General features: G+C 52.8%; 1 protein-coding gene across 3 annotated transcripts; it reads right to left on the bottom strand.

Annotated features, from left to right (window-relative positions):
* Positions 1-867: 867 nt before the first annotated feature.
* Positions 868-12,488, bottom strand: PELI3 (pellino E3 ubiquitin protein ligase family member 3). Of its 3 annotated transcripts, none has more exons than XM_074275697.1 (8): positions 12,293-12,488; positions 11,976-12,051; positions 11,190-11,345; positions 9,835-9,964; positions 9,605-9,706; positions 7,161-7,355; positions 5,437-5,625; positions 868-2,077 (listed from the first exon to the last, which is right to left on the bottom strand). In XM_074275697.1, exons 3-8 carry the CDS (start codon positions 11,342-11,344, stop codon positions 1,508-1,510), a joined length of 1,341 nt encoding a protein of 446 aa, XP_074131798.1. In that variant the 5' UTR covers position 11,345; positions 11,976-12,051; positions 12,293-12,488; the 3' UTR covers positions 868-1,507. The 3 variants fall into 3 exon arrangements, with proteins under 3 accessions (XP_074131798.1, XP_074131801.1, XP_074131799.1); XM_074275700.1 differs by having other exon boundaries at positions 11,976-12,040; positions 12,293-12,432; XM_074275698.1 differs by lacking the exon at positions 12,293-12,488 and having other exon boundaries at positions 11,976-12,226.
* Between the last annotated feature and the right edge of the window lie 186 nt (positions 12,489-12,674).

The raw sequence follows: 12,674 nt of genomic DNA, 5'->3' as shown, positions 1-12,674 counted from the left end.
ACTTAAATGACTGGACAACAACAATAGACTAGAAACTGGTTTAGCAAGAATAAACGTGGGCATCTGGCATGCTTACTGCTCTCAGAAGCTGCTCGCCAATGAGCTCACTGATCCTATTGAACCCCATTGTGCTTCAGCTCCAGCAGCAGACTTGTTGAATCCTGAGGCCTTTGTTACTACTGTGAGGCCATGTTCTGAGCTCTTCCCCACCAGTCTCACCTCACCAACCTTGCCCCCGGTTCCACAAGGACATCTTTAGGGCTGCTCAGCACAGGCACAAACATCAGCAGCAACAGTGTTGCTGTTGCCTGTTGGGATTATCTGATTATGTGTGTATTGAACACAGCTCCCTCCCTCCACTGGGGGCTCCACAAAGATAGGGACCAGGGCAGAGGCTTCTTATTGCCCCATAGAGACAACTTGCACGTGATACTCAAATCTCTCAGCCAAGCCTCCATCACTCTCCTCTTGGTAGGGAGATGACCCGTGTCTTTCTCTTTCTTGATTAGCAATTTGAGTCTCTTCCAGGTCACAGCCCCAGATGCAGGCACACAACTTAGACATACCTGGGGAAGCTATCAAGGACCCAGAGGTGTCAGAGCTGATTGTGGACCTTGTGCATACCATGTAACCTAGGACAGGCTGGGCCCCTGCATGCTGGGAGGGCAGAGAAGGGGGGCTTTCCACTCCTGATCAGCTCTAGAGCTCAGGGCTTATCCGGTTGGGCTTTCCCCATGATTCTTCCCTTTCAAATGGCTCTCATTCGCCATCTCCCAGCACTCCTCCTGGTGGTCAGGGAGAGGTTCATTTGGCTTCATTCTCTGGGTCCCTCCCTCCCCCCATGATCAGCAAAGGACACCAGAGAAGGACAGCCGAGCAGTGAGGTTTATAAAGAGACCCGGGGAATAGCAGCAGGAAATCTGAGCAGCTGGAGCTGGCAAAGGGCTCAGGCCTAGGATGACTCTTCTGCCAGGGGTGAGCAGCACGGTAGGGCGGGGGGGAGGGGATGCCACCCTCCCAGATTCCCTCCTTCCCTTCTGCCAGAGCACAGTGTTACACGGCATGATGGGAGACGTGCGGGGCGGAGGCGTCCCCGGGAGCAGCCTGGACGTTGGATCTGATGAAGCAAGAGGGAAAATCCGGGCGCCAGGGACTTTGTCCACCAGATGGTGAATGCGGGGGAAGCCACAGAGACCTCTCCCCTTGGCCAGTCCAGGGGAGCCATTGCTGGAGGCTGATGCAGATCAGGGAATCGGATCTGTGTCCCTCCCCCACCTGGACCCCCCTCAGTCTAAATGCCTATCCAGGCAGACGTCCTCGGGGGGAACCACTTCATCTCACAGACATCACCAGTCAGTGCAGCCAGAGCTAGAGACGTCTTTCAGTCCCAGCACGACAGCCCCAGACGGCCATCCCCTCTCTCCAATCTGATACAGCAGGAGGTAAGAGACCTGGGTCCCAGAGCTGGGGGACCTCAGTCTGGGGCCAGGAGAGTCTCACTCCTGCCTTAGTCCAGCGGGCCCTGGAAGATAAGGCGGACACAGCCATTCTCCCCTGTAAGCCAGGCCCCACAGAAGGGACAGGCGGCATGGAAGGCATGGGTGCCGTGGGGCAGCGGGGTCTGGGCCCAATAGCGGGCCGTCTTCTCGGAGCAAACATGGCCACAGGGTGCAAAGGCATGGCTTGGGGGCCCAGGGTCCAGACACAGCCCTGCCTCTTGGCCCAGCCACAAGGGCACATAGGGCCCCACCAGGCGGCACAGAGGGCACTCACGCTCCTGTGGACCCCGCTCCCGCCGGCAGCCCCAGCTGTGGTAGCCGTGGACGTGACCACAGCGTACATACACCCATGGCTGCTGCTTGTCGGGAACATCTCGGCCTCGGGCTGGACTGGGAAAAGCCAGGGTGCTGAGCCCCACGGGGCACTGGGGACGGGCCGCATTAGCTTCCTGCCTCTGGGCCTCCAGCTGCTTCAGGGTGGGCGCCCGAAGGAGGCCAGCTGGAGTGCGCCATAAGAGGGTGGCCCCACACAGGTCGATAAGGGAGCCATCCCGAAGCACATTGGACTCGTTCTCCACCTGGGGAAGGCAGTGACACAGTTAGAGAGGGAAGAGCTCCGGGATGTAGCTTAGCAGCATTACAGGCAGTGCCGGGCACTAGCAAAGAGCCCTGGACTAGGAGGAAAGGCATTTGGCTAATAAGCCACCAAGCCGGAAGCTCAGTACCTGACTCGTAAACCCAAGGCTGCTTCCAAGTCACTATTTGCCATATTTCCTGTCTAATCTTCCATTCTACCCATTACATGGCCCTTGTATAGGGCCCTGCCTTCAATGCCTACAATTGCTCCTGATGCTTGAAATGATCTCCTTTCCCTTAGTCTACTAAACTCTTACCTAACCTGGTCCAGAAAACCAAGGAAATTCAGTGAGCATTAATTCTGGGTCACATTAGCAACAAGATGGTAAATATTTTCTTGGATCCCCAGGATCTCTCAAACCTCTACAAATAGAAATTATGCACCAAAGATGAAGCAACATCAAGGGTCTTCATGGTCTGGGACATCCAGAATTCAAAAGAATGTTAAAAAAAAAAAAAAAAAACCCTTCAATCACTGAGGAACTAAATTTGCTCAATTTCCCTCTGTCACCTCCCACTAGCTGTCAGTAAGGCTAGGAGATCCAAGGACATAATCAGAGGGGCAGGAGTCAGGAAGTAAGTGATAAGGAAAATTAAGGGGGAAAAGCACTAAGTACTAAAGCTCAGAAAGAAGAAAACTCAAAGACCTTGAACATAAACGGATAAATAGAAAAACAGTAACAGCCTCTAGATAAATGGGTTCAGACATCTGTGAATAACTACTGCCAAATTAAGAAAAAAAGGTTTAACAATGGATACTGTGGAAGCTGAAAACATGGAACCACACCATGCTATTCTTAGGTGGTTTAAAAGAGAAATGAGAATTATGAGCCTGCCCAACAAAAATAATGAACAGAGTAGGAAAATTAGACCCGTAATGGCAAACCTCACCAAAGAAACAAAAGAGAACAGAATGGGAATGCAAACACATAAAAGTAAAAGTCAATCTAGAAAAAAAAAAAAACAACCAAGAACAATAAAAGAAAAAAATGCTTACCATGCAAACACAATTATGGATCTTAGAGATAGAATGTGCAATCTAAGGATTATAAGTTTCTCAGAAGAACATGACAATAAAAATTCAACACCATAATGAAATAAATAATTGAAAAAATCACTAGAACTTCTAAACATAGAAAATAAAATTCCAAATGAAAGAATTTAGATTGCCTCCAGAAAAAAACAAAAACAAAAACAAAAACAAGGGTATAAACTTCAAATACAAAGGGAAAAGTATTTGGACAAAGCAAGACTATTCTGCGTCCACTAGAAAAGAAGGAGAGAATGGAATAACATTTTCTGAAGAACAGGAGCTCAAGATGCAGTCCAGAGTGACTTATCCTGCAAATCTTGAGCTTAACCATGTAGAACCAAAAATGAAAGTTCACTAATAAAGAAGAGCTTGAAACATTTATAGGAAAAGAAAAACAGAATTGAAGAGAGTTCTCAAATGCCCCAAAAAATAGAAATGCAGAAAAGGTGAATAAATACAGCAGACAAGGGAAACAATAGCAATAGTGATAATAGGGAGACCAGAAAGTGATTTCTTCCTAAAAGTTCACAAAGAGACACGGGTGAGGACAGAAATCTGATAGAGCATCAGTGAAGTGACATAATATGGACAGAACCTGAAGACACCTCTCGCTCCGGGAGAATGCTGCTTTTGAGGGACTACATTACAACATGGGAGGGTTCATAAAGGGGGAGGAGAGCAGGGGGATAAAGAGAAGGGAGTGATGGACCAGGTCAAATCAAAGATTGGCAATAAGGGGAAGGGGACCTCTGTGGTCTCAGAAAGAGAGGAGTCTATAGGGAGTGGGTGAAGAGGAGGGGAAAACATTGAAAGACCGAGGGAAAGGAAGCAGCCTTATTGTGGAGATGGTAGGGGTTCCACTGATGACTGCTTCTTTGGGTGAAAAGAGATGATCAATGAAAAGGAATACACCAGATGAGGTCTGAGGCAGGGTTGGTGCTTGAAAATTCTACTTGTCCAGAGAGGAAGGAATCCCTGGGGGCAGCTAGTATCTGGCAGTATGGAGAATGGAGTTTTCTAGGCCAGCAGGTATAGATCAATATGGACTACATAATCAGGGACCTGGTGAAAGAGAGGCCCTACATAGGACAGAGTCCTCTCTGACACCTGCAATCATTGGGTTATTCTGGAAATAAAACACAATGGAAAGGTTGTGGAAAGATAGGCATACTAATATATTGTTGGTGGACCTATGAAATGGTACAACCATTTGGAAAGCAATTATGCAAATAAAGTTGGAGCAAAGGATATGACCCCATGGTGGGGATTTCCTTCACCCTTCAGCTGAGGTCCCTTACCACTTCTTGATTCTTTGACTTTCCTCTCTCAGGGTCTCAGTTTCTCCATTTGGAAAATGTATTGGCCTAGAGGGCTCTCCAAGTATAATCCTGCTCTAAAGCCCAGGAAACCAGCAGGCCTGTAGCCCCAATTCCTTCTGGGCTTTGTCCCTGCCAAGCCTGCCTGTTCGGGCTGCACGTCGAACTGCTGACAGAGGAGCCTCATCTATTTATCTCAGTCCTGCAGGCCTTCATGCCCGTGATCTCCCCTGACCCTCTGCTGATGGCACTGACATTAGAAACTGCATTTTTACAAGGGAGGAAATCGTTCTAAGGCTCGCTCTCCCCACACTCTGACATTTTCATGTGCTGATATTCTAAGCTCCATGACATTCCATGTTCTAGGACCTTTCTGGCTCTAACATTCCAAATTCTAAGGTTCCTCTCCTACTTCTTGTTATTCCATGTTCTAAGCTCTCTATAGGACAGATATGCCATGTTCCAAGAACTCTCCCGACTCTAACATTCCAAATTCTACATTGCATGTTCTAAGATCCCTCTCCAATCTCTGACATTCCATGTTCTAAACTCCCTGTAGGTCAGATATTCCATGTTCTCCCAGCTCTAAAATTCCAGGTTCTAAAGTCTTTCCTAGTTCACATGTTCCAAGTTCTAAGGTCCCTCCCAGTTTGATATTCTATTCCTTTTTGTGAAATGATACAATAGGGTATTTAGCACCTGCCCGAGTTCCCTGGGTTCTGAGCCTGGCTTTCTGACTTAGGAAAGAGATTTCTCATAAAGACTGCCTCCTTGCTCCTCTGCCCCCAACCCGCGCGGAGCTGTCTCCTGCCTGCCATGGACTGAGATTCTGGATGGACACAAGGGTCAGAGGGCAGCCATCCCTGAAGTCCCTGAAGTCCCAGGAGTCCCTAGGGGGCCCAGGGTGACCGAACCCATCCCCAGCTGCAGGAGAGAGGGTGCAGACCCCTACCAGCTTCCCCCGCTGCTGGGCAGAGCGGCTATCCCGCAGAGTATACACGTTTCCGCAAACAGAGATTTCCCTCCAGACACCAGGCATGGAGCCCTCGGAGAAGCCGCCGGCAGGGTGCATCACCAGAACACCATTGGTGGTCAGGCCGTCCATCAGCCCATCGGGAGTCCGCCACTTAGCTGCCCGCTCCTGGTACCGGGGAGAAGCAGTCACACTCTCTGAGGTGCCAATTCTGGGCAGCCTGGTCCCTGTCTGGAACGTTCTCCCTCCCTTTTGGGCCAGGGATTCATGAATCCAGGCTCCAGACTGATCCCCTGCTCCCATTAGAGTGAGGGGACTGCCTTTTGCTACTTTTTGCATCCTCAGCACTTAGCACAGGGCCTGGCATACAGTAAGTGTTTAATAAATGTTTATGGATTGATTGATTGTCCTGATTACCTTTAGTAATCCTTTTTTCCCTTCAGGTTGAGCTCAGGCTTCACTAAGAAGCCTTCCTTGAGGAAGGCCCCTCCTCAAATTTACCTAGAGTTCCTCTACTGCGTCTCTCTATTATGATAGCCATCCCCATCATATATTTCCTGACTTTGTGATATTCCCCTTGAGGCCAGGGGTTTTGTTCCTGCCTTCCTAGACCCCAGTAAGTACTTTACACACAGTAGGTATGTAATAAATGTCAAACTGAATTGCTGAAGTCTCATTGTTGTTCAGGGCCTCCTCCCAAAGGAAGATGGGATCCCTATTTGGTCAGTAACAACCTCCCCCTTCCTACTCACAGAGCACTCTGTACCTGCCTGGTACACTGAGCATGAAATGTTGGCTATATGACTTCTTTTTTTTCTTTTTCTTTTTTTTTTTTTTTTTTTTTTGAGGCTGGGGTAAAGTGACTTGCCCAGGGTCACACAGCTAGGAAGTATTAAGTGTCTGAGACCAGATTTGAACTTGGGTCCTCTTGAATTTAAGGCTGGTGCTCTATCCAGGGCTAAATGACTTCTTTATTTGCATTTGACCCCCCCTCCTCAGTTCCATACTCCCAAGGGCAGGGATATCTTGTCTCAATTTCACATTTGCATGTGAACCCTTTCTCTCAAAATCTATCATAGTGTTCTGCATACAGTAGAAGCTTACCGTTTGTTGAATGATCATTGACTTTATTAAGCACCTACTATGTTCCAGGCCCAGCACTAGACTCTGGTGATCAATGAAATAGTCCCCACTTTCATGGAGATGATACTCAGGGAAGTTTTATGGAGGGGGCACATATATGTTGGTAGAAGCAAAACAAAGTGCTGGTGGTGGAGGAGGATCAGAAAAGGCTTCTGGGTAAAAGGCAGAGGGGAGGGGGGAGGACTAGCTAAACATGAGGGACAATTCGTACAAAGAAAAAGAGGTGAGAAATAGGCTGCTATGGGTGCTGTGAAGAAATCTTAGAGGGTGAATAGGGGAATTTAGGAGGAAAGGAAGGTTCCATCAGGATCTCATGGGTGTTGAAGGCCAGGAAGAAGTCTGTATTTGGCCCTCGAGGTAATAGGAAGTCCCTGAAATGTATTGATTCCAAGGGGGAATCGACTGGTCCCGTCTGGATCCCAGGAACCACATCCCCCCCAAGCCTAAGCAGGCCCTGCCCCTGTCTGCTCTGTGGGTGCCATAATTCTCCAAGGCCGTCCCCCAACCCTCGTATCACCCCCCCCTCCAGCCCCGAGTCCGTCCCTGTGGGACTCACTCACTCCAAGGAAGATGTTGCTGGAAGCATCAAATCCAGCGGCATAGATCCGTGCAGTGTAGGGGGGCCAGCGCTCACAGATGACCCGGCAGGCATACCTTGAGATGGTGCTCTGGGCAGCGGGGCCCTCCCCGGCTACTCCCCCCGGGGTCGTGTCAGTGACCACAAAGTCGATCATGTTCTCCGTAGAGCGGCCGATCTGTGAGTCCCCACTCCCCCCCGCCCCGTCCACCAGGGAAGCAGGTGGGGGGGGGGATAGAGAACATCGGTGACTATGGAGGAGGCTCACAGACCAACAACACTGACCCAGTCCAGTACCCACTTCTACTCGATGGGAAGGATTCGAAAGTCTTTCCTCCCAACAGGGAGGGAAGACAGGACCAAGACCGGGGCCCAGAGGACCAGCCAGGTCCCTCCTCTCCAAGTCCAGCATTGCCTCCCTTCTCCCTCAGGATCTCCCACCTTCTACCGGGAGCCATTCAGCAATTTTCTCCCCACCAGGATGTGGCAGGGTTCCTCTAAAGAGGGATGGAGGGGACCCAAGGTCACGGGGACTTGGAGCTATATTGGAGGGTCAGAGTTTTAGGGCTAGGATTTCCCCTCATTGAGGAAATCAGGCCCAGGAAGCTAAAGCTTCTTACCCAAAGTCACACAAGTAGTGAGAAGTAGGGCTTGGACTCCAGGGCTGTTGGCTTACCGCCTTGGATTACTCAGCTACTGAGGAATAGCTCTTGGTTTTTTATAGCCCTTGTATCAAACCTTTCCCAGAGATATTGGAGGAAAAGACTTTTTCCCAGTCCAACTGCTTCCTGTCTTTTACTAGTTGCATTGATTTTATTTATGCAAAAGCTTTTTAATTTTATAGAAATCATTTGTTTCATCTTTTGTGACAAAGTCAAGCTTTTGGACCCATGTGTTGACTCCCAGGCTCTTTTCCTTTCCACTAACTACTCTGCCTAGAATGACTCCTCTTTTTCAAATGAGGTATGATTTATGGAGTGCTTTCCTCCAACCAACCCTAGGAGAGAGGCAGCGAGATTGTTATTATCCCCATATGACAGATACAAAAATCGAGGCTCAGAGAAAGAAAGTGATACTTAGGGAAGCAGTCGACTCCCTTGACAACAGAAAGATTCTCCTCCTACTCCCTTCCTTCATAATCTAACATTTGTGAAGTACTTGACTTGTGTTATTTCATTTGAGCCTCACAAGAACCCCCCCCCCCCCCCGTGGGATGGGTACAATTATGATCCCATTTTACAAATGAGGAAGCAGAGGCTAAGTGACTAGCCCACGTAAGTGTCTGAGGCAAGATTTGAATTCAGGTTTTCTTGCTTTGAAGTATAGAGCTCCAACTAAGCCACCAGCTGGCTGTCTCTCAAAGTCCTCCTCCAGGAAGTCCTCCCTACTCTCCTCGGCTGGTGTGCTCTTCTTCACAACTTCCGGCCTGATTAGACTCAAAACCCAGGGAGGGCAGGACCGCTTTCACCCTCCCTAGTGCTTAGCACAGGGCAGCTTCTGAATGTGAACTGAATTTAAATTGTTTATCTCTCCCATAACATTTAGCACTAGACTGAGGAGAATCAGCCCTGGATAAAGACTTGTTGCTTCAGACACACTCATGACTAAGTCCTCCTAAGTTACTCCCATCATCCCACACCTGGACCTGCTGAGCATTGGTCTTAACCCCTACCATTCTTTTTTTTTTTTTCCTGAGGCTGGGGTTAAGTGACTTGCCCAGGGTCACACAGCTAGGAAGTGTTAAGTATCTGAGACCAGATTTGAACTTGCATCCTCCTGAATTCAAGGCTGGTGCTCTATTCACTGTGATACCTAGCTGCCCCTCCCCTACTGTTCTTTATGAAATCGTCAACTTCAGGAAAGCAAGAGTTGTGTCTTCTCTAATCTATGGGCCACTTAGGAAGGAAGGAAGGAAGGAAGGAAGGAAGGAAGGAAGGAAGGAAGGAAGGAAGGAAGGAAGGAAGGAAGGAAAGAAGGAAGGAAGGAGTGAGGAAGGAAATAAGGGAGGGAGAAAGAAGAAAAGAAGAAAGGGATGGAGGGAAGAAGGAAGTAAGTAAAGGGTGGAGGGAAGAAGAGAGGAAAAGAGGAAGGAAGGAAGAAAGGGAGGGAGGGAAGAAGGAAGACAGGAAGGAAGGAAGGGAGGGAGGGAGTGAGGGAAGAAGGGAGGGAGAAAGGAAAAGAGAAGGGGAGGGAGGAAGGAAAGGAAGAAGAGAGTAAAGAAAGGAGAGAGAAAAGGAAGGAAGGAAGAAAGGAAAGAAGGAAGGGAGGGAGGGAGTGAGGGAAGAAGGGAGGGAGAAAGGAAAAGAGAAGGGGAGGGAGGAAGGAAAGGAAGAAGAGAGTGAAGAAAGGAGAGAGAAAAGGAAGGAAGGAAAAAAGGAAAGAAGGGAGGGAAGAAGGGAGGGAAGGAGGGAAGGGGAAGAGCCATACCTGGAACATGTCTGTGTCATTGTCGTGGGTATACTCCACGATGACCGAGTGGCTCCGGGACAGCGTGTAGGAGATGCTGTGCTGGCCCCGGTTACTCAGCGCCTGGGGATGAGAAGCCCTGGTCACTGCCCCGGGCCCAGCCAGTCCCTCCAGCTTCCCTAGCGAGGGGGCAGGACCTCTGGGGAGAGAAGAGCAGGGCGAGGGGCCAAGGAGAGGAGGCCGAGCCTTACTTTGGACACGAGGGGGGTGGAGATGTGGTGGACCACGTCGGGCTTCACCCCGTTGGCCTGGGGCCTGCGGCTCAGCGCCAGGCGGCTGCGACGGCGACCCTTGTCTCCGCTGGCCAGGGACCCGTTGTAGCTGTGGGGAGACAAAGGCAGAGTGAGCCTGGGCTAGCCCGCTGGTTTAACTCCCGCACTGGGAAGGCCCTCAGTGAGCTGTGGAGGCAGCAGGAGGAGAAGCTAGGAAGAGACTCGGCCTGTTCCCCCTCCTCTGCTTGTCTCGAGGGCCGACTTCCGCCTGGGGCGCCAGCACCCATTGCTTTCCCTCTCAGCTGTCTTCCCCTACCCTCACCCTCCCCAGTCAGCTACAGGTCCTACCATTCTCACCTCCACAAAATCCTTCACCGGTGGCCTCCACTTTCTTCCCACGGCCTCTTCTCCAGCTCAGCCTCGCTTTGCCTCCCTCCTGGACTCCTGTGATGGCCTCCTGGCCAGCACCCCTCCCCCCGGCCTTTCCATCCTTCAGCCCACTACCAGAATAATCTTCCTTATCCGTATCTGTGTCTGACCCGTGGCGGGCACTCGGAGCTCATGTGGTCTGATCGGCCACAGTCACACACGCCGCAACTCGAGTCTAGCATAGTGAGAACGTGGGCACCAACCAGTCCTCACAGACCTGGTATGTCTCTGCTCAAGTCTTCTGTGGCTCCCCATTGCCTAGTGACTAAAGTCGACTTCTGGGTTCTAAGATCCTTTGCCATTTGATTCATTCTTCCCTTCAAGCATCACTTCCTCCCAAATCCCTCTGGGCACTCGGAGCCTCTGCTCTGTCCCGCCCTTGCCTTTGACCCAAGCTGGTCCCTTGGTAGGAGAGGCCCTCCCATCCCTCCTTGGTGGCCCGACTCCAACACTTCCCCCCTCGAGATCCTTCCCTGCTCACCCATCAAGGTGGACCTTCTCCCTCAGAGCCCCCCCTCCCGCCCGATCATTTCCCATTGTTCTCTGAAACTGGCCCCCAAACAGGGGTCAGGAGGTTCCAGAACTCAACCAAAAAAGCAGCAGCATGGGAGAGAGGAAGGAACCAGGAGCCAGGAGGCATGGGTTCTAGACTTTGCTCTGCCACCCGTGGAGTACATGAGCTTGAGCATCACTCCCTCTCTTTGGGCCTCAGTTTACCCTTCTGTAAAGTGAATGGGATGAACCGAATTCCTTTCCTGCCTTGAACGTTTTCTAAAGTAAGTTCTTAGCCTCAGCCTGAGGAAGGGTAGAAAGTTCCTGTTCTCCATGGGGCCCCCGGGGTCTTTGTGGGTACCGACCCCTCATCTCCCACTCCCCATCCCAGGCCTCTAGCTCCGGGCCCTCACCCCAGCACGATGAGTTCCCCATATTTGACAGGCTCCTTGCCCAGCAGTAAAGTGTCCGAAGGAGGAGCGGGAAGGATTCGGGGGGCTTTGACGCTGGTCTGCCGGAGGCCCAGGGAGCCTGGGGTCCCCACGTCAGTGCTGCCTTCCAACACCATCCTACCACAGATCCAAGGAGGAGAGAAAGCTGCTCAGACGGTTGGCCACCATCTGGGGCCCGGCCCCCGGCCTCCCCCTTCTGAAAGGGGGCCCTTTCACCTCCCCCATCACCATGACAACACTGCCGCCTTTGCCTCCCCCAGCTGCCTAGTTACCATGGTAATGGGGGAGGGGGAGAGAGGGAAGGGGATGCCTGGACAGAGGGAGTGCAGCTGTGGGGCTACATGTGGCCTGGCCTGGCTGGGGACGGGGGCCTCGCGGGGGACGATCTGGGCCCCCCCCAGCGGCCCTCGGCCTTCTCCTGGCCAAAGCACTTGGGGAATAGCGTCTGCCCCCGGCCTTGCAGGACTCCTCCGTGCTCCCATCTCTCTGCCTCCTCCCCTCTCCCCCTATCTCTCCCTGTGTCTCCCTGTCTCTCCCCATTTCTCCCTATCTCTGCCCCTTTCTCCCCGTCTCTCTGTGTCTCTCTGTCTCTCCCTCCGTCTCCCCTCATTTATCTCTGCCTCTGGCTGGCGGCTCCCTCCCGCCTCCCCTCCACGGGCCTCCCGCCCTCCAGAGCCCGGCCCGGGGTCCCCTGCCCAGGTGCCCCCGTGCGCGGGGGCGTCCGGGCGGGCTGGGGGCCGCTCTTACCCTCATCTCTCCTCCTCTGACCCTCCCGGTGCGCCCTGAGCTGAGGCTGCAGCAGACTCGCCCTCCTGCAGGGAACCTGTTTGGGAAACACGGCCACGCAGGGGACGCGCGCGGGAGGGAGGGGGGGCGGCCCGAGCCGCGCACCCCGAGACTGGCGGGGGAGGCGGGAGCCGAGCGGGGACGGCCGCGGGAGAGCCGCGCAGCTACGCAGCTCCCCGCGGGAGCCCGCCGCCCCCCGCCGCCCCCTCCCTCCCCCGCCCCCCCTGCGGCCCGCCAGCCCCGCCCACCCTTCTGGCCGCCCCGGGTTTGCCCCTTACCTAGCCCCGGGGCGCTCCTGGCCGCAGGCAGGACCGCAGCGCTGCGCCGGGCTGGGCTGCTCCGGGCCGAGCTGGGCTGGGCCGGCCCGGCGGCACCTCGGCGCTGCCTCGTCACGGGGACACCCGGAGTTGGGGGGAGGGCGAGAAGGACAAGGAAGGGGAGGGGGATGCGCACCACCGGAGGCCCCGCCCCTTCATAGGCCCCTCCCTCCGGGCCCGGAGCCCCGCCTCCCGAGCTCCGCCTGCTGCGGCGAAACTTCGCACTTCGGGCGAGGCCCCGCCTCCTTCCCTCGGAGCCCCGCCCCCACGGAGAAACCCCTCCTCCTTCCTCCCCACCCCATCTTTCCCTGAATCTAGGAGCCAGCCTTCCCCAGACTCCTTG

Source organism: Sminthopsis crassicaudata, chromosome 6 (assembly GCF_048593235.1).
Source record: "Sminthopsis crassicaudata isolate SCR6 chromosome 6, ASM4859323v1, whole genome shotgun sequence".
In the NCBI taxonomy this organism is placed as follows: Eukaryota; Metazoa; Chordata; class Mammalia; order Dasyuromorphia; family Dasyuridae; genus Sminthopsis; species Sminthopsis crassicaudata.
The sequence above is the reverse complement of the archived record's forward strand: the minus strand, read 5'-3'. Positions and strand labels throughout refer to the sequence as shown.

Coding starts and splice junctions, on each gene's coding strand:
- PELI3 (XM_074275697.1), bottom strand. CDS start 11,344: ATGGTGTTGGAAGGCAGCACTGACGTGGGGACCCCAGGCTCCCTGGGC. Junction 7,356..9,604: donor ATGACACAGACATGTTCCAG/GTATGGCTCTTC, acceptor GGGGACTCACAG/ATCGGCCGCTCTACGGAGAA. Junction 2,078..5,436: donor CCCAGCAGCGGGGGAAGCTG/GTAGGGGTCTGC, acceptor TGCCTTCCCCAG/GTGGAGAACGAGTCCAATGT.